This window comes from Physcomitrium patens, chromosome 9, assembly GCF_059467195.1.
Source record: "Physcomitrium patens ecotype Gransden chromosome 9, ASM5946719v1, whole genome shotgun sequence".
Classification (NCBI taxonomy): domain Eukaryota; kingdom Viridiplantae; phylum Streptophyta; class Bryopsida; order Funariales; family Funariaceae; genus Physcomitrium; species Physcomitrium patens.
In genome coordinates, this window is record NC_143418.1 from 877,290 (window position 1) to 903,199 (window position 25,910).

A 25,910-nucleotide genomic window follows, 5' to 3' on the forward strand; every position below is an offset into this window, starting at 1 on the left:
TCTTGTGAATATTTAAGGTCAAAGATACTTCTTTTGATGACCAAAAATCATATTCATACATGCACTTTAAAATCTATGAATCATGAAATGTAAAATGCCACTTAGGTTGAGTGAGAGACAACACATAGTAGAAATGATGTAAATTTGTTATTTCTACATTAATTAACACGGTTCGTAATTTTCTAATCAATCAAGCTACTTTTTCTTTTTCTTTTTTGCAACAATCATATCAATTGACATGTTTCAAAACATACTTACATAAAATACTCTTCTAGTGTGCAGCGTTTGATGTATAACTTTGAGTAAAAACAACAAGTTGTGTCATTAGATGTGTTATATATGATAGCATCTAAATGAAGAATTTATACCTATCATGCTATGAATCCAAGATATTGGGAGTTTCCTATATTTTATTTTAAAAATATAATAAACCATTTTAAATAAAAGGAGATGTTAGTGATAAAATTGAAAATCAAAACATGGTCTCATACACAAAAAAAATTGTAAATATGATTCCATTATTGTTAGACAACATTCAAGTATGTTTTGGGGTAATCGAATAAACAAATGAAAAATACTAGAAAAAATAACGATGACACTGTAAATAGAAAAGATTGAGATTTTTAAAGAAATCATATTTTTACGAATTACTTACAAAAATCTCAAAACAAGTGTAATGAATATATTGATCTTGTCTAACATTGAAAAAAAAAAAAAAAAAAAAAAAAAAAACTGATTTTGCTGCTTAAAAAATATATCTTCAAAGGATTGTTAGGATTTCTACAGAAAATGATTGTATATATTTTAAGAATTATATCATATTTTTTAAGATTCAAAATCCAAGCTATCAGACTTTGTAAAGATTTTCCAAATATTGCTGCACATTTCTTTTACGCTTTTAATTCATGAATTTCCATACAAGATGTCAGAATTTGAATCACTCTAATATCCATGAGAATGTGAAAAGAAAAATCTCTCAGAGAGTAGATTTCACCAGAATCTACGTTCCCTCCTTTGTGGGCGTGTAGTGAATATTGATGGCGTCGTAAAGAAAATCATAATTGCGCTACGCACTAGTAAGAAAGTTTAAAGTTCGATGGGGGGCCAGTAATATATTCAGAGAGAGAATGGGGAACAGACGCCCGCTTCTAATCAAAAAGACTTCTTTCTGGAAATAGAAACGGCTCACCATTGAATGAAGGGGTGGGGCTCCGACCCCAAACCTAAGTAAAGGTAGGAAGGAAGCGGGAAAGAAAGAAAAAGGAAGCCTGGGGGAAGAGATAAAGACGAGCGGACAAGACAGCCATCCATGCCTGGACCACCTTTGTACTTTTTTATGTTACTTTTACGTTTACGTTTTGGTTGGTTTTCCTGTGAACGTGGAGCAGGAGCAGCGCTGGCAGGCTGGCTTTTCAAAGGGAGGCGGAGTCTCTCCTTCCCTCGCTCGCTCTCGCTCTCACTCTGCTGCTCCGCCAGACGACGCTAGAAGATCACCTGCTCGCCTTCGGAGTCCATTCAAGGCCTCTCCTCCGCACTCCTCCTCCTGAGTGTGTCGCACAGCTTCTTCTGCTTGTTCCTGCAGCTGCGAGGTGCTCTTACGCTTGTGCTTCGTTCTGCTTTTTATTTTTTTCGTTTCTTCTTTGAACTCTTATTGGCTACGGTTGACGACGTTTGATGCGTTTTTGATGGAGTTTAGAGGGAACGATCTTGGATCCCGTGCTTCTTGTGCTCTGTTTCCTCTGTCCTTGATCTTCTGTGTGTTGGTGCATTTCGTCTCGGGAGAATGGTGCGTTAGGGTCGGTTGAAATTTGTGGTACTGGCTGTGTTTTTTTTTCGTCCTTCGTTTTATATTTTGTGTTGTATTGCTTTTATTTTCCCGGTTATGAAGTTGTTGTGATCATTCGACGAATAGGTATCTGCTGTTCGGTATACGGACTTCGGGGATCGACATCGAGCTTTGTTTTCGTTTCTCTCCTTGATCCGTAGTGAAAAACATGTGCACTGCTTGTGACAGCACACCTTGCTGCCATTTTTTTTTTTTGCTAGTTTTTATTTAATTAGTTTATAGAAATCATATCACTCTCGGTCGCTGTTGCACTTGTGATGGTGATGTCGTGCTAAGTCAATCAAGTCTGAGTTTTGTAGTCGTTCAGGCGGATAGTTTTGGATACTTGCGATGTGTGTTGCATCCTTAGAAGCAGTCCCGCCGAGGATCAATCGAATTTGTGGTGGACTCAGTGAAATGTAACCTCGAGTTCAGGTCCTGTGTAGAAATGAGGTTTTTATTCCATCAGCCGTAGCTCTTGTCACGAGTTTTATTACAGTCAAATGGTGTCGACGAAAATTAGATTTGTGAACTACGGCAATTGTATTCCTTTTCAGTGCTATGCATATGACAAGAGGTTGGTGTACGTGTAATTCGGAAGAGTGGTCTATTTCAGTATATACGAGATTCCTTCATTTTCAAGTAGTGGCTACTGTCCTCTCTGTGAAAGCGAGTGATAGAAGGATTATAATTAGAAAACTCTATATAATGTAGATGGATTTGATAGTGTCCGAGATTTTATTGGCGTTCTTCTATGCGAATGTCTAAAGCGCATATCTGCGGTGGACTGACGTTACACCCCAGACAACTGATTTTGATCACTTCAAGGCCTCAATGAGTTTCACAACTGCACTACGAGAGTATTTTTCATGGTTAATGTCATTACATCGAAAGAGTCTATTGCCTAGACAAATGTTCTCGAGCCCTAGTGGTGATAATGGATCTGTGTGATCTCACCGTATTCACAAATTGACGAGTTGGCCTGTTTTTCTTTTTCCTCGTATGAAGAATTCCTATACCACGAAGCAGTGATCAAGGGCTGAGAATCGATCCGTCTCGATTAAAGCTACTGGCTGTAGGCCAGTAAGCAATGGCCACTAAGTCCAGCATTTCGCATATTTTAGGAAACACACCTGATGATGGCCGCCTAAAAATTGCGAAAACCAAGATTATCTGCACTTTGGGGCCCAAGTCCCGGGAGGTGCCCGTTCTGGAGAAGCTGCTGAGAGCCGGCATGAATGTGGCCCGGTTCAACTTTTCTCATGGAACACACGAGTACCATCAGTACACTCTCGACAGTCTGCGACAGGCCTGCATTAACACGCAAACGATGTGTGCGGTTCTTCTGGATACCAAGGTATAGAGCTTTCCTCGACGTGTCTTTAGATGGATGCAAGTTTATGAGTTTGAAGTGCTGGCGACTTGTAACTATCTAGATGGAGAGGTGCTTGGAACCTGGGTAGGCACTTGAAATTTTTATCTTGATGCACAGCCTACGAGTGCATATAATAATAATAATAATAATAGTTAAGATATTAGTGTTTTCATATTCGCTTTATTCACCAGCACTCAACATGATCTGAACCTCTTGTTGGTGTTCTTAACACGTTTAACGTTGTTAATCATGATAGGGTCCCGAGATTAGAACAGGGCAGCTTGCAGCTGGTAAACCCATTCAACTTGTGCGTGGTAAGGAGATCTGGATCACTACTGACTACAATCACTTGGGAGACGAGAACATGATTGCCATGAGCTACCCAAAGCTTCCAGTAGATGTGAAGGCTGGAGACACCATCTTGTGCTCCGATGGTACCATTACTTTGCTGGTTCTTGAGTGCGACGCCGAGAAGGGCTTAGTGAAGTGCCGATGCGAGAACACAGCCATGCTGGGGGAGAAGAAAAACGTGAACTTGCCGGGAATCATTGTGGATTTGCCGACAATCACGCCGAAGGATATCGATGACATCTTGAATTGGGGCGTGCCAAATAAGATCGATTTTATTGCAGCGTCCTTCGTGCGCAAGGGGTCAGACCTGATAGAAATCAAGAAGTTGTTAGGAGAGGCATCCAAGTCGATTCACATAATTTCAAAAGTAAGCACCTTCATGCTACTGAAGTTTTGAGAAGCTGTTTATGTCTTTTTTCACATTTCCGGAAAGCCTTGTTTTACATTGTTACTTCCAGCTTTCTGTGTCTAGTGATGGCTTCTGGGCTGCTGAACTTTGTTAAACGTGTATCTTTGTGCAAAATCAACATTCCGACCAATCTCTTGTCGTGATATTTCTGAAACCGTAGAAAAATTAACAATGTGTCCCAACCCTGCCTTAATTATTTTGAAGGTCGAGAACCAGGAAGGTCTGGTCAACTTCGACGATATATTGAAAGAGACGGATGGAGTCATGGTGGCCAGAGGTGACCTGGGTATGGAGATTCCAACAGAAAAGATCTTTCTGGCGCAGAAGATGATGATCTACAAGTGCAACTCTGCAGGAAAGCCGGTGGTGACCGCGACACAGATGCTGGAGTCGATGATCAAGTCTCCTCGGCCGACTCGTGCCGAAGCGACAGATGTGGCAAACGCTGTGCTGGATGGGACAGATGCTGTGATGCTGAGTGGAGAGACAGCAAATGGCTCGTACCCTGAGCTAGCTGTATGTGTTTTCTTCTTTCATTCAGTCTTTCTCCTCCTTTTCCTTGTTTATTGACGATGCGTACAATGACAAAACTTTTTTTTAATGTTTTACAGAGCTGTTGAGTGCACAAAGAAAACAACTTGTAATCACTCATAAATGACTTCTGATGATTTTGATAACTGGTTACAGGTAGCAGTGATGTCCCACATTTGTCAGGAAGCTGAGGCTGCTTTGGACCATGGATCTATATTCAAGGAAATCATGAAATCCGTTCCTTTGCCTATGAGCCCGTTGGAGAGTTTGGCCTCCTCTGCTGTGCGAACTGCGAACAAAGTGTGTGCCTCTCTTATCATTGTGCTGACGCGCGGAGGCAGCACTGCCCGACTTGTGGCAAAGTATCGACCATTGGTACCAATTCTTTCAGTGGCAGTTCCCGTAATGACAACAGACAGTCTGACCTGGACTTGCAGCGAGGAGTCACCAGCTCATCACAGCTTGGTCGTTAGGTATTTCATGTCATAGAGCCGCATTTGTGCTCATTTATATAGGTGTAATTCTGGTTGTGTTTGGATGTGAGCTACGTTTAAAAATTTCTTGTGGTATTATGATCAATGCTGCCCCGGATATTGGGCCACTTTTCTCAGCAAGCATGCTCTTGTGTGCAGAGGTCTTGTACCGCTTTTGGCGGAAGGCTCAGCAAAGGCCACCGATTCAGAGTCAACAGATGATATCTTAAATGCTGCTATTGGATACGCACTGAAACGGAAGCTTTGTTTGGTGGGTGACTCCATTGTGGCGCTTCATCGAATTGGTGTGGCATCCGTTATCAAGATCATGGAGGTCAAGGAACCTACAAATACTTTCTCTACTGTCTAGAAAGGACATATTTTACATTTATTTTTCGATTCTTTGGACCTTTTTTCAGTCTACACAGGATGGGGCGATTTTCCAGCAATTAGTGAAAGATTTGGTCATCATGGCATGTATGCTAATGGACGGTCTTCTTCAGCTATGTCTTTTGCCGTTCCGCCAATGTAGAAACATACGTTGTGTTAGGGGCCAGGGGACGTCAATTTAACTCGGATCATGTGTTACATTATGTAGAGGTTGATTCTTATTAGCTAATCAGGCTGACCCTCAGGATCCTTTACTGTGAACTTGAGATAGTGGTTGTGAAGTGTCCTCATCTCTTGTCTGGGCCTCCTTCACACCCAAGCAAGTTTACTTTTTGGAGTGCTGCGATTTTTATACGCACTATCCCAGAGATGTCAGACTCTCGATTAAGTTTGCCGACAGTCCAGTTGATAATAAAATTTTGCCTCAGCTCTACACATTTTTGTTTGGAACTCGACTCCGCCACTGACTGAGAATTTATAAGCAATACTCTCCACTTAAATTGTCCTTTTCTTCCAGAAGAAGCAAGGCATGCCACCTTGGCACCCTCTCCAATGGGAATGATATACGTATCCAGGAAAACCCCTCACTGTAGCGACTGTCCAAGCACTGCACCTGCGAGATGTTTCTGGAAACTTTGCAAGCTTTTTGACGAATTCCAATTCAAAAACATTGGAAAGGAGAAAGATTCCCAAAATTTTTGTCCTCGGAGCAGATGTCCCCGCGAATCTTTTTAGCTATGTATTGTGTGCAGAAAAGGGAAATGAAACTGAGAGAGTCGAAGGGACACGTGATTCTGTAGATGGGGTGCTGAGATGAGGTTTCTCGGTCGTTGGGAAGACCAGGCATCCCGCAGCAACATTCATGCTTCCACAGTATAGAGTAACTGTATCATCTTCGACTCATGTGGCCCATAGGATGCCCCTGCACTCTCGCGTACCGTCATCGATTCTCTATTAGTAGAGTCAGCTAACGCTCTTAATACTCCCTTACTTCATTGCGAAACTGCGAAGGCACCTCTACACCTCATCACACCGTCAGTGTCAAGCGCAGTGCTTGTAATTTTCAGCTTTTGAGTTTCGGAGCGTTTCGGAGCGGCTTGAGAAAACCCAGTAGTTGTGGTTGCACTTGCTTGAGCCTTGGATTACACTAGATTTATTTGCAGAGAAGAAGGTGGGTTTTTATGGTCTGTTGGGTGGTTTGATTGTCACTCTGACCCTAACACAGACTGAGACAGGTTGTGAGAAAAATTGGTGCGTTTTCCTTGGGACGAAGGAGATGAGCGATCACAGTACCGATTTAGAAGTGTATGATGCTTCGAAAGTAGGGGCCGTCTCAATACTTGTAATGCTTTTCATAAGCAAGCAACGGTCGTTTCCTCGTGCGGTGTTACTGTGAGAGTTACGGCGTGTTTCCCTTGGGAGTGGAATCTTATCGGTGGGAACCAACTGAACGAGATATAGTATGAGTACTCTGTCGTGTCAGGCGATCTGTCCCCAGCTTCTGAAGTTGTATCCGTTGATGCGGAAGATCTAATACACATAATCGGAAGAGTTCTTATGTCGCCGCGCAAGTGTTGGGGGGAATGCGATCTGTACCCTCCCACCGTCTCCGAGAACATTACGGTTTCGGTGATTGTAGTTCGTATTGTTGTGAACATTTCCCGTCCTCAGGGCTGCTTAGAATCTCACCCTTTGTCGAGAAAAAACTTACAGCGAAATGTCCTCGATTATTTATTAAGTAATTGACATCTGTTGAAGTTTGTTGCTAACTAAGTTGAAGTTGAGGATAGTTAGTGTATTTGCTGTGTATTACAATATTTGTGGACTTAAATATAAGTATATGGAGTTGTCACCAAGCTCAGCCCGCTGATAATGTTATTTAGAGCTTTGTTTCAACGTCGATTTTGTTGGGTTATGACCGTGGCTTTGAAGAGCCTACTATGCAACTTATTGCATAATATGTACCATGCTGGGCAACTCGAAGGATTGGACTAAATTGGGATGTTTGCTTTGAAGGGTCTCGATACAGGGCAGCGTAGACCAGGAGGAGAGTAGAGACCTAAGTTGTGGCAGTAATGGCCACCAAGACTAGCATTGCGCATATTTTAGGGGAGACCAAAGAGGATGGCCGTTGCAAAATCGCCAAGACCAAGATTTATTGCACTTTGGGGCCCAAGTCCCGGGAGGTGCCTGTTCTGGAGAAGCTGCTGAGAGCCGGCATGAATGTTGCTCGTTTCAATTTCTCTCATGGAACGCACGAGTATCAACAGTACACTCTCGATAATTTGCGAATTGCTTGCGAGAACACTCAAATAATGTGTGCTGTCCTTCTGGATACTAAGGTACAAAAGCTTTTGTTTGATTTAGCTAGTATGACGGTGACTTGACATGTGTCCCATTTATTGCGCTCTTCATATCTGCATCGAACCCTCGCCGAGATCACAACATTTACAATCTTTGTTTATAATACGGTGCATGCCTAAATGGATGGGAATGAGCCGGCACGAGTGATTGATGATAGTCAACTTTGTAGATTTTTTCACTATTCTATTATGGACGAAGCGATGTCTGTCATATAACTAGTACCTCGTTTCTGATGATGACAGGGGCCTGAAATCAGAACAGGGAATTTGGCAAGTGGAAAACCTATCCAACTGAAGCGCGGCGAGGAGATCTTGATCACCACTGACTACAGTCACTTGGGAGACGAGAACATGATTGCCATGAGCTACCAAAGGCTTCCAGTAGATGTGAAGCCGGGAAACACCATCTTGTGCTCCGATGGTACCATTGCCTTATCCGTTCTCGAGTGCGACGCCGAGAAGGGCGTGGTTAAGTGCCGATGTGAGAATACAGCCATGCTGGGGGAGAAGAAAAACGTGAACTTGCCGGGAGTTATTGTGGATTTGCCGACCATCACACCAAAAGATAGAGATGACATCTTGAATTGGGGCGTGCCAAACAAGATCGATTTTATTGCAGCGTCCTTCGTGCGCAAGGGGTCAGACCTGATACAAATCAAACAGCTTTTAGGAGAGGCATCAAAGAACATTCATATAATTTCGAAGGTGAGTGTAATCATATCTTGAGGAGCTTAGACTTTTATTCAGCATCATGGATTCAAATATTTCCAGGATCATTTGAATATCCTGATGTTAGTATTACCTCGCAGATGCTCACAACTTATTGCGGAAGATCTTATCGAAGCCTTAGCTGCATTTCACACTGAAAATATCAACACATCCGTTTGTTGTGGGTGTTGTTTGAATCGGATCAATGCAGGTTGAGAACCAGGAAGGTCTGGTCAACTTCGACGATATATTGAGAGAGTCGGATGGAGTCATGGTGGCTAGAGGTGACCTGGGTATGGAGATTCCAACAGAGAAGATCTTTCTGGCGCAGAAGATGATGATCTACAAGTGCAACTCTGCAGGAAAGCCGGTGGTGACCGCGACACAGATGCTGGAGTCGATGATCAAGTCTCCTCGGCCGACTCGTGCCGAAGCGACAGATGTGGCAAACGCTGTGCTGGATGGGACAGATGCTGTGATGCTGAGTGGAGAGACAGCAAATGGCTTGTACCCTGAGCTAGCAGTAAGTTCTTTGTTTAGCCAGGCCTATAGTCGAGCTGGCGTGCACGATTGTTACCTTTGATTCTAAAGCTTTTAATGAGGACACACTTCAGAGGCTGACAAGGCTTGATCGGAATACCTCGTGCAGGTGGCAGTGATGTCCCAGATCTGCCAGGAGGCTGAGGCTTCTTTGGATTATGCATCTATTTTCAAGGAGACAATGAAGTCTGTTCCTCTGCCTATGAGTCCGTTGGAGAGTTTGGCCTCCTCTGCTGTGCGAACTGCGAACAAAGTGTGTGCCTCTCTTATCATTGTGCTGACTCGCGGAGGTACTACTGCCCGACTTGTGGCGAAGTATCGGCCATGTGTGCCAATTCTTTCAGTGGCAGTTCCCGTAATGACAACAGATAGTCTGACCTGGACTTGCAGCGAGGAGTCCCCAGCTCATCACAGCTTAGTGGTCAGGTAATGTTCCTGTATGGAGTTGTTTGTGTCTAATATCTCAATGTATTTTGGATATTAGACACGTAGCTGATATGTAGGTATTGAACATTTGTTAGTATTCATTTCATCTTTAAACTTCGTTTTCGTATGCAGTCCTGTGCATTTCTTGTGAGGGATTTCTACATTTTCAAAATGGTTTGAGCGTTGGTGAAGGATTCTGTGTTTTTTTGGTAACATTGGTGGGTATTGGAACATCTGTTTTTTTTGTTGTGTGCAGGGGTTTAATTCCTCTCTTGGCGGAAGGTTCAGCAAGATCTACTGATTCGGAATCAACAGAAGTTATTCTGAATGCGGCCATCAAATACGCACTGAGGCGGAGGCTCTGTTTAGTGGGTGACTCGATCGTTGCGCTTCATCGCATTGGTGTCGGAAACGTTATCAAGATCATGGAAGTGAAGGATGTTAAGTATTACGCCAGGATGTCAACTATTCATAGATAGATTCCGTAATGAGGTATGGTGTATGTATGTTCATTTCGACATTCTCTGTTTTGGACGGGGAGTGTTACTTTTCTTTTGACAAATCATTCCCCTTGGTTTGGTAGGGGCAGGAGGGCAGTAGTACCTTCGATAAATAAACATAACGGTAATTTTAGGTTGTCACGACTCATGAACTTTGCATGCTAACCGATGGTGCCTCCCTCTAGAGGTGGTATCTAATATCTTTGTGACTTTCACGTAGTCGCTGCTGTATAATTCTTACCTCCGAATGACCTGGTCCATTGCCATCGGTTGAATCGCATCCTTGAAGACTTGGGGTCTGGTTACTTCGAACTGACTGAGATTATTACCACACCTTCGACGTTTCTAGGGACGTAAAACCCGAGGATGAAGAAAGTCTCAGATCTTTGTAATCGGACATCGCCAGATCCCAATTGTGTTCTGAATATTGAAGATTGTTCCTTAGCATCACACGCTTTGGAATTCAAGTATCTGCACCTAAGTTAGTCCAAGCATCTACATGTGGCCTCACACAGCGAGAGTTGTCCCCACCACCAAATACCAGGCCAGAGAATGAAAGAGCATCATGCAGCAAGGGAGTGAAGGAGATTAAAAGTAGCCTCTACAATCCTATATAAGAATATCTTTAATAGGTGCAATGCAAGATGCTCTGTTAGTTTTAATAATAATTATATGGCTTATAGGAGTTGGATCCTTTACATTGATTTACAGTGCCATTTTATAAGTTGATTGAAGTGTGAGATTGTTAATCATACTTCTGCGTACAAAAATATTGCTTTGGTTGGTCGAAACAACTTTAGTCTGGTGTTGTGGTGTTGTGAGTGTCATCATTCGAAGAAGATCCTAGGTTGGTCAAAGAAATCAGTTGATTTGTAATCTAGCGATTTAAGATTTGTTTCAACTACAATGATAGTTTGCTGTAGATTGGCCAGGTGTTCAACTTTTAATCTTTAGAAGTTTAAAGATTAGATTACATTGACATTTAATTATTTTCTATTGTGCATTTGATTAAGTTCTAACTCTTAATTGAAATAAGTATGTCTCTAATATTGTAGAGCAAAGCATCTACAATATTGGAGACATACTTATTTCAATTAAGAGTTAGAACTTAATCAATTGTAGATGCTTTGCTCTCATTCTTTGACTGTTCATTTTATGTTGATTGTTTTCAATTTCAAAGTGTTATTGTTATTATGTCTCAAGCTACTCATTACTCTTATAAAATCCACAATATCTAATAGAGTAATTTTTTCTCTTCTTCTAATTCCAATTCTTTGTAGTGGGTGCCTTTTGTAGTAGGAGTTACTTAAGAAAGCTTAAAGGTAGGCATTCTTTTACAACATGTGTAATATTCCAACAACAATAATATCTAGTAGACAAAAATCTAAAATCAATCAACATTTGTTTTGGTTTGATTTTTTGGTTTCTTTGTAATGGATATTATAACTCTAATTAATGAGCTTTAATTATTTTTTAATTGATGGCAATAAAAGAGTAGAAATAAAAACTACCCAAGTTTTTTTTTTCTTCTTTTAGAGAGGTTCTAAGGTTGTTTTTTAAAAATTTGCTTGCTAATTTTTTAAAAGTATTTAGATTTGTTTTTATAATTACAATCTATGTTAGAAGGCACATGTGTTGTTGTTTCTTTGCAAGGAAAATAGAATTTATATTTGTATTTTATTCTTAAAGTGCACAAATACCATAGGTGCTTTATAGCTTCTTTGCAATCTTAACACATAATTTTTATAAAAAAAAGTATCTTAAATTGGGATTCTTTTAATAATATAAGCATAAATTATTTTTGTTTAGAAGTAAAGAAACCGTTGTTTAAAGATAGGTTGAAGAGATTTGCCTTTTATAAATTTGGCAATCTTAACAAACTTACCAAAATAGTTTATTTTATGAATAATTTTATTAGTGTTAACTCGAATAGGATAATTTAGACTGTGATTTACTAAATTTCCATAGATCTTAGATTATTCCAAGAGGATGACCTTTCTTTTGCTTGCTTTATTAGGATCAATTTCCTTTAGCATTTGTCCACTACAATGTCTTTTATAATTGTATCTTCTCTTTTAGATGGATTGATTTGGTCTTCTTTGCTACTTCTTTGTAGAATGTTAAGTTGAATATGTGACAATTTAAGCATTGTCTTATTTAATAGATGTATACTATTTGTCATTAGATCCACATATGGTATGCCATTTATTTTAAATACTAAACTTATAAAACTTTACAAAAATTAAAATCCTAATTGAAAGCAATTATAGTTAAAATGATAATTAAAATTTGTTGCTTTTTATGCTAAAATTACAAAACATAAGAAGTGGACTCAATAATAAAAATATTACAACTAAACAATAATTCTAGGGTGGTTTGTTCTTTTTCTAACAACCTAAGAAAAACCTATTTCATTGTCTTTCTTATTGATCTATGTGGATATACATATATGTAAACTTATATATATATATATATATATATGCATAGAATTCTTGCCTTTTAATGCCTATAATTGAATTTAATGGCAACTTTGTATTATCATAAATGACTCCTAAATCCTTATATATATATATATATATATATATACATGTTTGGATGGGATATGACAAATAGTTCTTTTTGTCAATGTCTGAAAATCTACACTTGTAAATTGGGAAGATTTGGGGTTGTACATTTCTGTGCATGCGTAATCCTTCCTGACGTTTGTTTTCTGGATCGTCCAAGCTCTGCAGAGTAGGTTCAGTTACATTCCAGGACGTGGTCTTGAGCATCTTTTGAGCAGCGATCGCGCGTCCTTTTCGTAATTAGACGTGAGAGTGTAATGAGTGCAAATAGCTGATAGTCTCCTGATTTGTATAACCCACATTTTCTACAGCTTTAGAGAGACCTGAACAAGAGGATAATTAGCACATTAATTAATTAGTTCATGGTGCTTCAGTACAGGTAGCAATTTCCATGCAACAAATGGGTTTACAACTGTAGATTTCAGCTTTACCAAACTCCGACCGAAATTGAGTCCAGAACATGTTCTTAATAGCTCTATCATGGATCTGGCAGGATACATTTGCACCCTCTTACAGTTCCGTTTGCTGATGGTGCAGTTGTTTTGGTTGTTGAAGAATATTTCAATTGTGGTTCTTTTTTCATTGACGTCACCAATCTAGCAATGGACTAGTTACCTTATTTTAACATGAAGTAAAACCCACCTATGCTCGCTGAACCTTTTAACATTGCACGTGTAGCAAATTCTGTTCCAGTGCTGCGGCATCCACAAAATTGACAGTGTCTTGCTCTAGGAAGATTTTACTGATTCTAGAGAATCTAACGCACATATTATATGAAACAGTTGATTCAATTCCCGTTTTCTCTTGAAATCTTTCGAGTTGAAGAGGATGTCACGTTTCTTTGCACAAGCTGTTTGCTTTGCAGATTTACACGCAGGTGAAAGAGCGGTGTCAGGGGAATCATTGTGTGTCCCACAAGTCACGTCGGTGGACTGAGTTGCAAAAGAGGAAGTTTTCTGCAGTTTCTGTGTTTGAAGGGCAGAAATATAATTGTCTGCGTGGACCACCGTCTTGTGTACATGTACATGTAGACCTTAGGATGCATTCCTTGATCGACGTAGCAATTGTGAGCGCAAGAAATATACGCCGGTGGGAGTTATTAAAACTTAAGGAATGAAGATGATATACTCAAACTGAAGTACTACGTTACGTATCGTCTTCTCTGAAAGATGGACTGTATTTGCTGGCCCCCTTCTATCACTGGCAGCCAGCAGATTTGGACGAGCATGACGAAGATCAGAATGCATGTCCTTTTCAAGTACGGTGCGCTTGCCTCATACCAGAAGTGGTGGATTCTAAGCAGGCTCAACGAACTAACCCATGCTGGTGGTTGCCACCAACTTTTCAAGTCTCCGCAAAATCATACTGTTCACTTCCTAAAAGAGCCTGATGCGCACTTGTAAGTAGATTAGTATCACAGTGGATTCCCCAACTCTTCTCAATTTCACAATCAATCAAGCTCAGGCTTCAAAAGCGGTCGGCAGGTCTTTCCCTGCGTCCCCAACATTCAGATGTCGCTTTTGCTTCTCGATTGGCTGCCGCTTCAGATCTCGTGCCCGTTGTTACACTCGGTGGGCACTCTCACTGCCACTTGGGAGCACTTAGAGGGTCCATATGTGGCACCTTTGCCCCCTCCCCCCCTCGAGTTAGATGCGCACACACGAACGTCTTCAATGATCTCAGTTTGTCTATCCCTGCAGCTACTGGCCTGTTTCAATCTACTGTTGTTGTGGGTAACGGAGACAATCGCACTGGAGGTATCTTCGTTTGGTGCATTATTTTTTTGGCAAAACCTGTCTTGACCTACTCTGTCTGTCAACCTCTCAGAACTAGGACTTGTAGATGTGTGACTCTTTGTACAGACGGTTCCTTGTCTGCAAGGTCAAAGAAAGAGGATCATTCTGAGTGGCGCTGGTTGAGGTCATTTGAGGCTTTTGCTAATGCTTTTCGGGTTGAGCGTTCAGTTTCGTTGTCTCAGAGCCTTTGTTGCCTTGAGTTATCGAGGTGAGCTTGCTTGTCGATCCGTTAGGTTCTTTGGTTCCGTACGTGTGTTTTATTTGAAGGCCTGCCTGACAAGCTCGTACTAGCAATCATTGAGTGCTGGTTTTATTTCCTCGCAGAGTTGTGTGGTGAAGAGATCCTGTGTGGGTAGGGAGAGACTGCGTATTTTTAGACTGATTGTCGTGATCTTCCTAAGTGTTCGTATTTTAGAAGGGTTTTGGATAATGGAAAACAGAAACACTGCACTTGGCGACGAATGTTAGCTCAGCACATGAGAGCCTTTGAAATTCCAATAGTAGGACGTCTGACTATATATAGACCTTGGACAAACTGTTTGAGGCGTGTCATCAATTACTCGAAAATAGTGGAATAGTAAGCCCTCGCTACAGTCTCAACTAGTGACCTCAGTCAGCTCATCGAAGGACTGTGGGAAGGTGTTCTGCCTTAGTAAATCAAGGACAAGTTAAGGCGGCTTCGAGAAGCTTGAAATTTGCAAGGATAATTTTTTTTCAAGAATGAATCGAACCACTTCGCACGTGTATACAGTTTTAAAGGTAGGACATCTATTTCTGCTACTTAGAAGGTTTATCTGAAGGTGGTCATCTACGCAGAGTTGGTGATCAATCGTGACAAAAAGAGGAAGACGAAGTGTGATCGTATGCCATGGCGGCTCACGCAGTGTTAGAAGTTCCCAAGATGATGAGAGCTGTCCAGTGTTCTAGCTATGGTGGAGATGCAGAAGGTTTGGAGGTGATTCTCGATGCTGATTTAGGTCTCTTTCAAATAAAGGAATTTTGTCCACTACTCAGTATCTCTGCTCTTCTGTTTCCCACCACTTCATCAAGGATGGGTACTTTCAAACATATCTTAATTATGACGCTGTCGATGTCATGTTGTAACGGTGCAGCATGTAGAGTTGCCAGTTCCCAAACCGGGTAGAGATGAGGTGCTTGTCAAGGTGGAAGCCTGCAGTATCAATCCCATCGATTGGAAAGTTCAGAAAGGCGCCATGAAGCCTGTTCTGCCCTACAAGTTTCCGCATGTACCAGGTAAGCCACTGAAAACCTTCAATTAAAGCGCAAAGCGTCTATGAAACAAGACATTATCCAAAACAAATCAGTACTATTCAGTTTTATGCCTACGTATGCATCCAAATGAGATCCCACTTAAGATGCATGACCATTTTTGACAAGACACGAGTAGTTTTGAAGCGTCCGTGTCATGACATGGTAATACCGGTGGCAAAAAGCTTTGGTTGATTCTCTTAGAGGGCTCTAGAAATTTATTATGAAAATAACTTACAGGGATTATTATACAAGGGTTATTTAGAAGACGTGCTTATTTGCTGCATTGCTTGAAATGGGTCTTGAGCAGGCTCAGACATTGCTGGGATGGTCATCAGCGTGGGTCCTGCTGTGACGACGTTCGTACCTGGTGACAAAGTTGTGAGCTGTTTAGGCAGGGTCTGATCTCTTTTTCCCTTCTCGCTAGCGCCAAAATTCAGTTGGCAGTTGGGTGCGCATAGATTTGGGGGTAACCCTCATTTATTTTCTCACTTGTGGATTTAATTGACGAACAATCTATGACAGTCTTCTGTTCAGAAAAATGTTTGGTGGTTTGATGCAGGCTGGTGGAGGTCTTGCTGAATATGCACTTGCTCCAATAAGCACTTCAATCAAACGGAGACATGATGTCACACCAATCCAGGGCACTGCTTTGTTGCTTAGTGGATTTGCTGCTCTTCAAAGTGTTCGCAACTCAGGGGGGATTGACATCGAAGGGATATCTGAGGTGTCTAAGAGTCTTCTCATTAGAGCCGCATCTGGTGGAGTTGGGACCTTGGCAGTGCAGGTACTATCTCTTCTAAAGTTCTAAGAGCTTGTTGTTCTTAAAGACCAAATCTTTGACCTGACATACCCATATTTTTAAACTAAATTTTTTTATCCCTTAAAACTAGTCTTGTTTTGGCCATACTCTTGTTGTGGTGCAGATTGCGAAACTAGGAGGTGCTCATGTAACAGTAACATGCAACCCCAAGAATTTCGACTTGCTCAAAAGCTTGGGGGCAGACGAAGTACTAGACTTCGAAGCCGCAGATGGAGGAGCTCCCCAGAGTTTCTCCGGCAAGAAGTATGATATCATTATCAACTGTGGTCCTCATCGGCCCTTTTCCCAATACAAGTCCCAGCTAATGCGGACTGGATACGTTATCGACTTAAACCCTTCGCCAAAAGGCTTCATGACAAGTGCCATCTGCACCTTCTCGTTGTCATAGCAGAAGTATTTCCCTTTCATGCACATACCCAATTGTTCCGACTTGTATCTTCTGTTCAATCTGTTCCATCAAAAGAAGATCAAGCCTGTAATTGACTCAACGTACCCGCTGACCAAAGCGCATGAGGCTTGGGCTAGATGTATGGAGGGAGTCGCCGTTGGGAAGATTGTGGTCACCTGCTGCGAACCCCTGCAGAGCTTACCAGGGCACCACAGTTCTCCCGTTGCAACTCCGAGGGCTTAGAGGAATTCGCTTTGTACACTGATGATTTCTAAATTCCCTGCCTATTTTGATTCTGAGCTCTTCTTTCTGTGTAGTTTCAGAATGATCCAGCCACCAACTCGTGTTGAAATGAGGTCATATTTGACGCGTTGATAAATAACTGACATACAATTGAAAAACCCCTGCGAAGTAATGTTCGTGATGGCGAGGCCTGGACTCATAATGAACCGATTGGAGGTAAATGATCAAGGTTGTTTTTTGGTTTAACGCGCGAGCTGTTATCCCTTTAAGATTCACAGCCTGGCTAACGAGTTTGGTTGCGTTTTTTGATCTGGCATTTGGGAATAGATCATGGCAGATGTAAGGCATCTTAAGGAGAGAGCGTGTGTTAAAAATGTGCATCGCCTTCTGAACGATTTCGTACAAACATGAGAAGCAAACTTTGGTTGTGTACATGTAGTGCATTATGAGCATAAATTTCGTATGGTTGCGAGTTTACACATGGCTGGTCGAATTATCTGAACTATGTATCACTCAGAGGTACTGACTTTTTAATGATTTTCCAGGTATCCTCCTCTCTGTATGGTTCTATTTACTCAGCACCTTACTCACTAGTTCCACTGTAGTTAATAACCTCATTAATTGGAAAATGGTGCTGGTAAAGTTTTACAGAAACGTAGGCCTGCATTCTGTATAACAGCAATTGTAATGGATAAAGGTGACACGTTTATAGGTGTCTGGCTACCTACCTTGAGCGGTGTCAATTCTGGAGCCTGACCAGTTAATGATCGCTGTAACAACTTCCCATTAAGTAGCATATTTTGGCTGTGGAGATCGTTCGCAGGAGCTGTAAGATGGTACTCCAATCGCTCACTTGATGGTGTAAAAATAGAAACTAAACCTTCAAATGTTTCTTTCATGTACTGTGTCACTGTTCGTGCTGTGAGCGAGACCTCCACCTCGTACGTGGTTGTGTTGCTTAAATTAATAAGCAAAACTGTAACTCCTCCCTGCTCAGTGTCATGATATCATCAGATAACCGAAGCCAAAACGGTTGAAACCAGATTAAGACTGGGAGACGTACATAATCACGATTCAGTTCGAGAATATTTTCAATTGTGTGTACTACCCCAAGATGGCACATCGTTTTGCTGCTGACATAAATTACATTAGATTGGGATTTTTCAAACACGTGTGCTAGTGATTTGAGTTTCAGGAAGTGAACCTGTGCATTGCTATCCCTTGTGCAATGAGCATAAACGCGTAGATGCGAAGCGTTGTCACCACTCTTGGCCATCAACACTTGCGTACCCATCAATCGATTCCAGAGAAGAGCACTGCATTCAAATCAGGTTGTCTTAGTTAAATGTCAGATGAGACACATACTTCCCACACACAATGCTAGATTTAACGCTGATATCAAAAGTCACGAATGTACTAACTCTATGAGTTTGAAGTCAATGTTGAAGGATTTGAGAGAATTGCAAGGATGTACTCAAAAAGTGCAGCAGAAATTTGTAATTATATTAAATGATTTTAAATGGCATTGGAGCCAGAACGTTACCTGAAATAATCAGGATTCGGTTGATACGTTTTGTTGAGAAGACCGTAATTCCCACCAATAAAACTTTGGCGGCAGTAGACCTTATTGTTCAATGATGCAGCCATCCCCAACTGGTCCAAATACCTGCTTGTACGTCTTTAATAGCAGTAAATTTTGGCTAACATATTCCATCCTTTAAGAAGCGATTTTTTTTTTTTTTTCCTTTTCAAATCTCGGATGTATCAAACACACTAGTCCAGAAACATGGTGTCCACGCAAATTGTTTAGAATTGAAAGTAGATGTGCAATTACCAAAAACTGAACGCAAATGCATCCGTCACAAGATGGCGACCGCTGTTATAGGCTCCCCCTGCTTCCCCAATCCATGCCCCAGTCGATGGAGCCACTCGTTGCAGCAATTCGTTCACCGAACCAAACGTTCTCTTCTCGCCATCTAAGTATTGAGGGTTCAATATTTTTTCCACCAGATCTTGGCTAACACCTGCATCAGAACACATAAATTTTAAACAATTATTTCCTTAGTAAGTCAGCTGGATTTCAAAGAATTTTTGAATTTTAGCCAGAAGAGATCATCAACCTGGGCCTAGGTTATAGATATGCCGTGTGGTGAAATTGACAGATCCTGGCCCAGCAGCCTTCAGAAACGCCTCCCACCACGAATAGTCAAAAAATCCATCTGGTGCTATCACCAGTGGCTTCGCAGTATTTGCATGAAGCACGGCTACAATGTCTCTGAGCTTTGTCACGTCTTCAGCATATTGGAGTGCTGGGACACTAGTGCGCACCCCGCTCCCACTTAGCTCATTACCTTGATCACCAACTCCAATCAATCTCGTCGGAAGAATTCAAGACACTTTTACATGTTTGCCGCTCGGCATCTACTCCAACACATGAAATTCCTCGTCCAAAGTGGAACATCAACCAGAGGTACTCACCGAGCTGCCAAGCGTCTACTTGAAATCCTTGGGCGATGGTGTACTGGATGAAGTCGTGGGCATTAGAAGGGTCCCAAGGCCCCCAAGCGCCTGATGCTAATTTGGGGCGGTTGTAGAGGGCGTTCAGTCCGAACGCTACCTTGGTGCTGGACAAAAGTTGTCCCAGTTCACTCACATTGTTCAACAGAATGTTAACTCCGACAGGTTCCTAGGGTTTCTTCACTGTTGGAAATAATTTGGAAACGATGCACATAAACACAGTTGTTTCCGGTAGGAATTCGTATGTCAACTTCGTAGGGTTAGATCTTCCTATCTTCTCATCAATGTTTTTCAGGCTGATCAAATTGTTTCCTCTTTGAATATCTCCTCAAACCACACATTCGTAATACTTACAGGGGTTTCCTTCTACTGTGTGCTAATCGTGAAACTCCATGGATGATTAGATTTTGGGATGTTTACGGCAACAGTGTTCGAAGATTCATCATAAGGTGTGGAGGCTGCGCGCATACCTTGTTTTGTTGAACAGAGTGAGTAGCGCCGTCCAGCGTTCCATACTGAGACAGCCCCCTTGGAAGTTGAACATGTGAGAGGCATTGTATTCGAAAGGGCGGCACTCCACTTGTAGGTCGCCTATGTCATACACCACTTGGTCTTGCAGACTTCCTCCCAGGCGTATTCGCAGAGGTGACAAATCTCGAAGAGCTACTTCAAACAAATGATTAGAAAGGTCCTGCACAATTATCGTTTGCGTCGAATTGCAACATTGGTCAGCTACATCCAACAATCTAAAAAATACATTGATAGCAATTACGATTGCTTATCCATCATGTTCACGGGATAACAAAAAATTTAGCGAGCGAGAGTGAGGGAATTTTACCACGTTGAGCAAGGAAGTGTTCCCCCATGCGCAAGTTCCGTAGTCGCATTTCTCAGGCGGCCACCAGTCCAGGGTAGCACAAAGAAAGTGCTCATCTACGGTAGCCACTGCAGCACTACTATTCACCTCCACCTTCACCGATACTACATTATCATTACAGACCAAACTTCCATGACAAGGGTTTTCATAACGGATCCCCACAAGGAGTGTCACTACCAAGTGCAGCAAAGAAACGATGAGCGGAATTAGCAGAATTTTCATTTTTGTGCACGTATCGAATCTATCAGCATCCCGGAGAACAATCCTCAAAGCCGACAAAGCAGGATTCAAGAACCACAGCATGCATTACTTAACACTAACTTCTCACCTAAAAAACGTCCCTTTCAATTGTTGGGTGGTCGCTCAATAATGTAGTCTTCCAGGAAAAGGAACTTTTGGCTTCGAAAGCACTTCACAGGAGATATCTTTTATTGATTTCTACTGCAACGCGAGCTCGATTGTCCCAACTTCCAAGCAAACCACATACTAATGATTCCATGTTTATGCTGCAGAAATGAACGCCGTCAGACATGCCTGGATTGCACCCTGGGTAAGAATCATGCTTGAACTGAGCTTGGGATCTTTACTTCGATCAAAAGCAATATTCCAAGGAATGCTTCAACGCAGAGGAAGTACAAATTGTCTCTACGTATTACAGACGGTACTCACACTGTCATGTACAATATACAAAGTGCAGGTGAGAAGTCACCTCAATTACTAACGCCGAACAACCTAACGTCAGGCTTCCTCACACAAGAAATGGAAATCCGCGGTCGGCGTCACATTTAACTCTCACTTGTGTCAAATGTAGGAAAGTAGAAAATAGCGTAATGATCACGAAGAATATCGATCTCAAAGGTTCATGACGGCGTCCAGTTCTGATTTCCAGCTAGAATGTTCTGGTGCCACAGTTACGTGCGAGCTCGGTGTCATAGGAATACCAGCACTTGTCTGTACTAAGAATCATATTCCTCACGCTCATAGGGAATGATCGCACCCAAATGTTCTGCGTATTGCTCTGCTACGATGGAGTCTTTGACAGAAAAGCACATTGCGTATTCAGTTATCGATCTTGGGATCGGCGCCATCGTTTCATTTTTCTATTAACGCTTTGATTTGGTGCTGTCTCATGATCTTTCTCCCACTTAATCTGTCTTTGGTTCTGTGGGTGCGGAAGGGAAATCTTGACACGCTGGGACTACGAGTTTGAAGATTTACTCGCGGTCGGCATATTGCAAGTTTCTACGAAATCATGTCTAACGAGACTATTGGGGACATACGTCGGCTGCTTTTAAGGTAAGGATTGCACCCTCACACCTGCAGGTTTGCACGTATCTGTACCAAAGTATGGATTCGTGCACCTTTCAAAACAATAGGACCATTTGTATGATTCACTCCTATGAATAGATAATTAACTCTGTGAACCCAATCGTGAACTACTGCTATCAAGCACATCAATGATATTGCGGACAAGACGAAGATCTCACAATTCTGACGTGCGAACCACGAGGAACTTTAGTAACAGAAGTGGAATCAGGAAGAGTGTTGACTGAAATAAAGCGCAAGAGGAGAAACTGCAAAGCAGCTTAATTCTTCACGGAATTCAGATGTGGACTGGTAAAGAATCTCGAGCTTGCGTGTAGGAAGTGAAAAAAACACGGAAACAAATTTCGCTTTCAAAGAGGTGTTGAATAAGAGACAAAAGTCGGGCAGGTTACCATCAATAACCATGCAATTGACCGAGGGTGGCAAATTACAACTTAGTCATATGGCTGTCCTAGCCAATTTGAAGGTGCGCCATACATTCAGACCAACGAAGAGTTCTAAACCTAGCTTTGTGCATCAGTCTCCACAGACAGGGTGCACCCAGCTGAAAAACGATGCTTTGAGAACTAGGTAAAACCTGTTAGGTTCAAATTGAATGTACATAGAGCTTGATGAATACTAGTTAGACAATTGATAACAGTAAATATCCATGAAGATATAGAATGGCACACTACAACTGGGTAAGAATTTCCACACCAGTCTCGGTAATTAAAAGACTGTGTTCAAATTGTGCTGATAGACCACCATCTTCTGTCACATACGTCCAGTTATCGTTCCACATAACATCCCTTGTGCTCCCTTGTGTCAACATGGGCTCTGCACCGTAAAACGGACCTTGGTTACGAAGATTTTATGTATAAACGGAAACAAACATGAGGGATACAGTACGAGCTTTTTTCAACACTGAGGAGAGAATCTTGCATAACTCTGAAAATGGTTTAGAAAATGCTAAGCAAATTACCAATAGTAAATGTCTGCCCAACTACCATGCTTCCGGGTTCGTTATTACCTGCTCAAAACACACAGGCAATGAAGTTAATGTTAAGTACCAGCAGCAACATTGCACTCGTTGGACAACACTAGCCCATTCTTTCTCTTGATGATGTTGACGGTGGTATTCGAAAACAAAACGTTCAAAAAAGAAAAAAAAAAGTTTTCAAATAACCAACCATTCCCAAAATCATAAATTAGGATACGACGAATCCAAAAAACTAACAGCTGCAACAAAAATAGACAATCCTTCTTCCAACGTAATCCTGAAAAGCAGGTACGTAACTGAAAACGGAAAGTAAACTTACGTGCATGCACAATAGAGGGAGCAGAATGGAAAACTCGTCCTACACCATGACCTACAAAGTGTTCTACAACACCATATCTGTGTTTATCTGCAATCTCACTGTCACAAGTACACATCCATAAAACACGATACAATCTCAGAAGATTAGCCTTAACGCCAGCTTCATATAACGTTGAATAATTTACACAAATAAAATAAATAAACTCGAAAGTGACATCGCGGTCAGAAAGGAGAAAACACCAACGCCATGAGCGACTCACTTAATAGTTCTGCCTATCTTCTTGAACTCAACACCTGGCCCGCAAATCGAAATTGCTTTATCAAGAGATTCCTTCGTGACCTGACCATGTAGGAGGATCAACAATTGAGACTGGGTAAATATAGAACTCTTTTGTATCATGCACGTATCTGAATCGTTGAAGGTCAAACTACACCATATAGATGCGCGGTTACAACAAATCATTCAGAAAAAAGTTGAATCGTTTCAAATAAAAAGATCACAATCAAAGCCGGTGAGAGGAAAAATCACACATTGATAATCCTCGACAGCATTGGATGATGATCTTGTGCGAACATAAAGATGAAGCAAAAGACACAAGAATTCTCTAGCTGATGCATATTAAAAATCAGGGACCGAATAAAGATACAAAGAGAACTTATAATGAGACCGACCACCCGTCGTAATGATGGCCTACCTCAACTAGCTTTTTAGCTTCATCACTGACGTTACCACAATAAAAGGTCTTGGAAGTGTCCCCATGGTAACCCTAGTCATAGAAAAGGGAAAGCACCATTAGGAAAGCTGATAAAACTACACAAACACCAGCATCAAAGAAATCAAATTCAATCTCCTCACCAGCTTTCAGGGTTTAGGGTTTAAAGCATAATGAGAAATTCTAAAAGCTCTGAAATTGCGACTATGAAGTCAGCAAAGCCTAAACGAAGCCGTGCCAGCACATCGATAAAAAGAAAACTTCAAAGGTATTCTCGCTACAAACGTGAATTGTCACGTAACATCTGACGAGTAGAAGGCACGTACATTTAACCAGACTGTGACGTCAATATTAATAATATCTCCGTCCTGCATTATTCAATACACTTTCATCAATAAAAGCCATCCTAATACGGCTCACATCTGTTACCATTCCAGCTTCAAATTCAGAGGAATCGGTTCAAAACACAGATGAATCAGATAATAGTAAGATTGCAACTTGGACATGTAGCCTAGGTGACCAGCAAACTAAGACTTCGCACTATCACCCAGGGTCGCTAGAGCGGTTCATAAGTTTTCGACCCAAGAGAGCACTAGATTGTATTTCCAAACCAACCTCAAGTGGACGGGAGTCAGGAATGCCATGACAGATGCACTCATTTACAGAGGTACAAACGCTCTTTGGAAAACTTCCATAACCAAGAGGAGAAGGATAAGCGCCGGCATCGATTGTCATTTGATGGACAGCCTTATCGATTTCATCCGTTGTCACACCTGGCTGTGCCATGACAGAATATTAAGCTTCAGATAATGTGAAGGATAGAAAATTATGTTGTAGCAGAAGCATGGATGCAATAAGAACTCGAAAAATGCTGCATGTTATAATTCTGAGGCTGAAAATTTACCTTCACCAGTGTTCCAGCGTACTCGAGAACCCTGGCAGCGAGCTGACCAGACGCCCTCATGCGCTCAATCCCCTCAGCATCCTGGATTTGAAACTCATCGAGGAATGGAGGCGGGTTTCGAGACCCAACGTAAGGTGGACGAGGAATGTGCTTAGGAACCTCCAAGCGAGGCGAAACTTTGCCTCGCTTCAATGGGGGGCGACGGGATCCTGATTCATCAACCTGTTTCCCTTGCTCGCTTAATCTGCAATTACATTCACAGGCATAAAATTCCAAGCCAGTCTCACTACAATACAAAAACTCAAGTAATTGCACAGAAGAGGATAGCTGTTCTATACATTAAATAAACATTAGGACTAGTAATTCTTCCAAGATTAAGGTGTTCATTTGAACCAAACAGCAGACACCCCTCCGACTCAGGTTACCAAATCAAATGGTTTTAATTGTTCCCATTGTCAAAATTAGCAGTTGCATAAGTGAGTGCATCGCTAAATGATAAATTAACACCTTGTGCTTATCGATTATCTCCAACCATTAAGATAGTTCCACCGCCAGTTGATGCACATACCTTTTGTTCAAGAACAATTCGGCGAAACCTGACCTCTTTTTCGCTAGGACAAGTACAGGTCCTGACCTGCGACTCGTACGATCTGTTCACACGGTTTAAAAGAGCTGTTGTAAAAAAAATTCACAAACGATGACGCGAACCACGCAACACCCAATACCTTCACCTGGTGAATATATACGTTAAACCGCAAAATGGATAACGACTACAACCAAAAATCAACTCAACCTGTAGCGAAATTACTAAAAGCATGATCAACAAGAAGAACGTAAACAGAGTAGAAACCCCTAAAAAGAATGGCCTCTCGGTAATACTCCTCGGCAGAGTTCTCGTTGCTCATTGAAGTCCAACCCAACAGCAATTCACAAATATCCCGACTGTTTGGGAGAGTAGAAACGGCAAGTGAATCTAACCTTGAAATTCGTGCCCCAGATCCAAACAAGACCCATTCACAGAATATCGCAGGCTCCTCCCCGAACCCCAGAGAGACGAAGCGAAGGGGGTGAAAGTGGAGGCGCACTCGAGTGACGCAGGTTGCGCCACGGTTCCCACAGCTGCTACCGCTCCTACGTGCGCCATTCTTTCCCAAAATTCAGAAGAGAGTCTATACAACCCACTTACAATCAACCCCACAATCCCAACTGCAGAAACACTCGAATTCTAGCCAAAATCCTGCTTCCGAGGATCATTCCCGCAGCACTATCGAGCCGTCGCTGCACTCATTCTCGGTTCCCAAA

General features: G+C 41.8%; 5 protein-coding genes across 13 annotated transcripts; 3 read left to right on the top strand and 2 right to left on the bottom strand.

The window, feature by feature from the left end:
- The first annotated feature begins 1,413 nt into the window (after positions 1-1,413).
- Positions 1,414-5,787, top strand: LOC112278617 (pyruvate kinase, cytosolic isozyme-like). The gene is made up of 6 exons (XM_090252851.1): positions 1,414-1,589; positions 2,834-3,182; positions 3,457-3,918; positions 4,165-4,476; positions 4,648-4,964; positions 5,124-5,787. The coding sequence occupies exons 2-6, from the start codon at positions 2,916-2,918 to the stop codon at positions 5,332-5,334; spliced, it is 1,569 nt and encodes a 522-aa protein (XP_090108977.1). The 5' UTR covers positions 1,414-1,589; positions 2,834-2,915; the 3' UTR covers positions 5,335-5,787.
- Positions 5,788-6,350: 563 nt separating this feature from the next.
- LOC112278616 (pyruvate kinase, cytosolic isozyme) lies at positions 6,351-10,661 on the top strand. Of its 4 annotated transcripts, none has more exons than XM_024512218.3 (7): positions 6,351-6,525; positions 7,371-7,696; positions 7,961-8,422; positions 8,637-8,948; positions 9,075-9,391; positions 9,648-9,883; positions 10,241-10,661. In XM_024512218.3, exons 2-6 carry the CDS (start codon positions 7,430-7,432, stop codon positions 9,868-9,870), a joined length of 1,581 nt encoding a protein of 526 aa, XP_024367986.1. In that variant the 5' UTR covers positions 6,351-6,525; positions 7,371-7,429; the 3' UTR covers positions 9,871-9,883; positions 10,241-10,661. The 4 variants fall into 4 exon arrangements, with proteins under 4 accessions (XP_024367986.1, XP_090108976.1, XP_024367985.1 ...); XM_090252850.1 differs by having other exon boundaries at positions 7,384-7,696; XM_024512217.3 differs by lacking the exon at positions 10,241-10,661 and having other exon boundaries at positions 9,648-10,028.
- Positions 10,662-13,751: 3,090 nt separating this feature from the next.
- On the top strand, positions 13,752-17,030 carry LOC112286719 (quinone-oxidoreductase QR1, chloroplastic). Of its 6 annotated transcripts, none has more exons than XM_024528887.3 (6): positions 13,756-14,026; positions 15,068-15,206; positions 15,364-15,505; positions 15,831-15,919; positions 16,083-16,307; positions 16,447-17,030. In XM_024528887.3, exons 2-6 carry the CDS (start codon positions 15,120-15,122, stop codon positions 16,729-16,731), a joined length of 828 nt encoding a protein of 275 aa, XP_024384655.1. In that variant the 5' UTR covers positions 13,756-14,026; positions 15,068-15,119; the 3' UTR covers positions 16,732-17,030. The 6 variants fall into 6 exon arrangements, with proteins under 6 accessions (XP_024384652.1, XP_024384655.1, XP_024384653.1 ...); XM_024528885.3 differs by having other exon boundaries at positions 13,963-14,212; XM_024528886.3 differs by lacking the exon at positions 13,756-14,026 and adding an exon at positions 14,246-14,459.
- A 364-nt stretch (positions 17,031-17,394) lies between these two features.
- On the bottom strand, positions 17,395-20,690 carry LOC112286717 (heparanase-like protein 3). Its single transcript, XM_024528882.1, has 8 exons — positions 20,330-20,690; positions 19,962-20,182; positions 19,453-19,598; positions 19,095-19,325; positions 18,809-18,998; positions 18,518-18,640; positions 18,179-18,290; positions 17,395-17,963 (listed from the first exon to the last, which is right to left on the bottom strand). Exons 1-8 carry the CDS (start codon positions 20,669-20,671, stop codon positions 17,592-17,594), a joined length of 1,737 nt encoding a protein of 578 aa, XP_024384650.1. The 5' UTR covers positions 20,672-20,690; the 3' UTR covers positions 17,395-17,591.
- Positions 20,691-22,036: 1,346 nt separating this feature from the next.
- Positions 22,037-25,910, bottom strand: LOC112286718 (methionine aminopeptidase 1D, chloroplastic/mitochondrial). Its single transcript, XM_024528883.3, has 10 exons — positions 25,587-25,910; positions 25,177-25,258; positions 24,609-24,852; positions 24,320-24,481; positions 24,031-24,072; positions 23,687-23,758; positions 23,252-23,331; positions 22,993-23,090; positions 22,656-22,703; positions 22,037-22,510 (listed from the first exon to the last, which is right to left on the bottom strand). Exons 1-10 carry the CDS (start codon positions 25,750-25,752, stop codon positions 22,365-22,367), a joined length of 1,140 nt encoding a protein of 379 aa, XP_024384651.1. The 5' UTR covers positions 25,753-25,910; the 3' UTR covers positions 22,037-22,364.

What these genes read in the sequence shown, in the direction of transcription:
- LOC112286718 (XM_024528883.3), bottom strand. Translation starts at nt 25,752, where the DNA reads ATGGCGCACGTAGGAGCGGTAGCAGCTGTGGGAACCGTGGCGCAACCT. An exon ending in ACGTCACAGTCTGGTTAAAT is followed by an intron (nt 23,759 to 24,030) that starts GTACGTGCCTTC and finishes TTCTATGACTAG; the next exon opens with GGTTACCATGGGGACACTTC. An exon ending in TCCCTCTATTGTGCATGCAC is followed by an intron (nt 22,704 to 22,992) that starts GTAAGTTTACTT and finishes TGTTTTGAGCAG; the next exon opens with GTAATAACGAACCCGGAAGC.
- LOC112286719 (XM_024528884.3), top strand. Translation starts at nt 13,967, where the DNA reads ATGTCGCTTTTGCTTCTCGATTGGCTGCCGCTTCAGATCTCGTGCCCG. An exon ending in CAAGTTTCCGCATGTACCAG is followed by an intron (nt 15,506 to 15,830) that starts GTAAGCCACTGA and finishes GGTCTTGAGCAG; the next exon opens with GCTCAGACATTGCTGGGATG. An exon ending in TTGTGAGCTGTTTAGGCAGG is followed by an intron (nt 15,920 to 16,082) that starts GTCTGATCTCTT and finishes GGTTTGATGCAG; the next exon opens with GCTGGTGGAGGTCTTGCTGA.
- LOC112278616 (XM_024512218.3), top strand. Translation starts at nt 7,430, where the DNA reads ATGGCCACCAAGACTAGCATTGCGCATATTTTAGGGGAGACCAAAGAG. An exon ending in GCTTGTACCCTGAGCTAGCA is followed by an intron (nt 8,949 to 9,074) that starts GTAAGTTCTTTG and finishes TACCTCGTGCAG; the next exon opens with GTGGCAGTGATGTCCCAGAT. An exon ending in CATCACAGCTTAGTGGTCAG is followed by an intron (nt 9,392 to 9,647) that starts GTAATGTTCCTG and finishes TGTTGTGTGCAG; the next exon opens with GGGTTTAATTCCTCTCTTGG.
- LOC112286717 (XM_024528882.1), bottom strand. Translation starts at nt 20,671, where the DNA reads ATGCTGTGGTTCTTGAATCCTGCTTTGTCGGCTTTGAGGATTGTTCTC. An exon ending in TATCTATAACCTAGGCCCAG is followed by an intron (nt 18,999 to 19,094) that starts GTTGATGATCTC and finishes GTTCTGATGCAG; the next exon opens with GTGTTAGCCAAGATCTGGTG. An exon ending in CCGAATCCTGATTATTTCAG is followed by an intron (nt 18,291 to 18,517) that starts GTAACGTTCTGG and finishes ATTTGAATGCAG; the next exon opens with TGCTCTTCTCTGGAATCGAT.
- LOC112278617 (XM_090252851.1), top strand. Translation starts at nt 2,916, where the DNA reads ATGGCCACTAAGTCCAGCATTTCGCATATTTTAGGAAACACACCTGAT. An exon ending in CGATTCACATAATTTCAAAA is followed by an intron (nt 3,919 to 4,164) that starts GTAAGCACCTTC and finishes ATTATTTTGAAG; the next exon opens with GTCGAGAACCAGGAAGGTCT. An exon ending in CATCACAGCTTGGTCGTTAG is followed by an intron (nt 4,965 to 5,123) that starts GTATTTCATGTC and finishes TCTTGTGTGCAG; the next exon opens with AGGTCTTGTACCGCTTTTGG.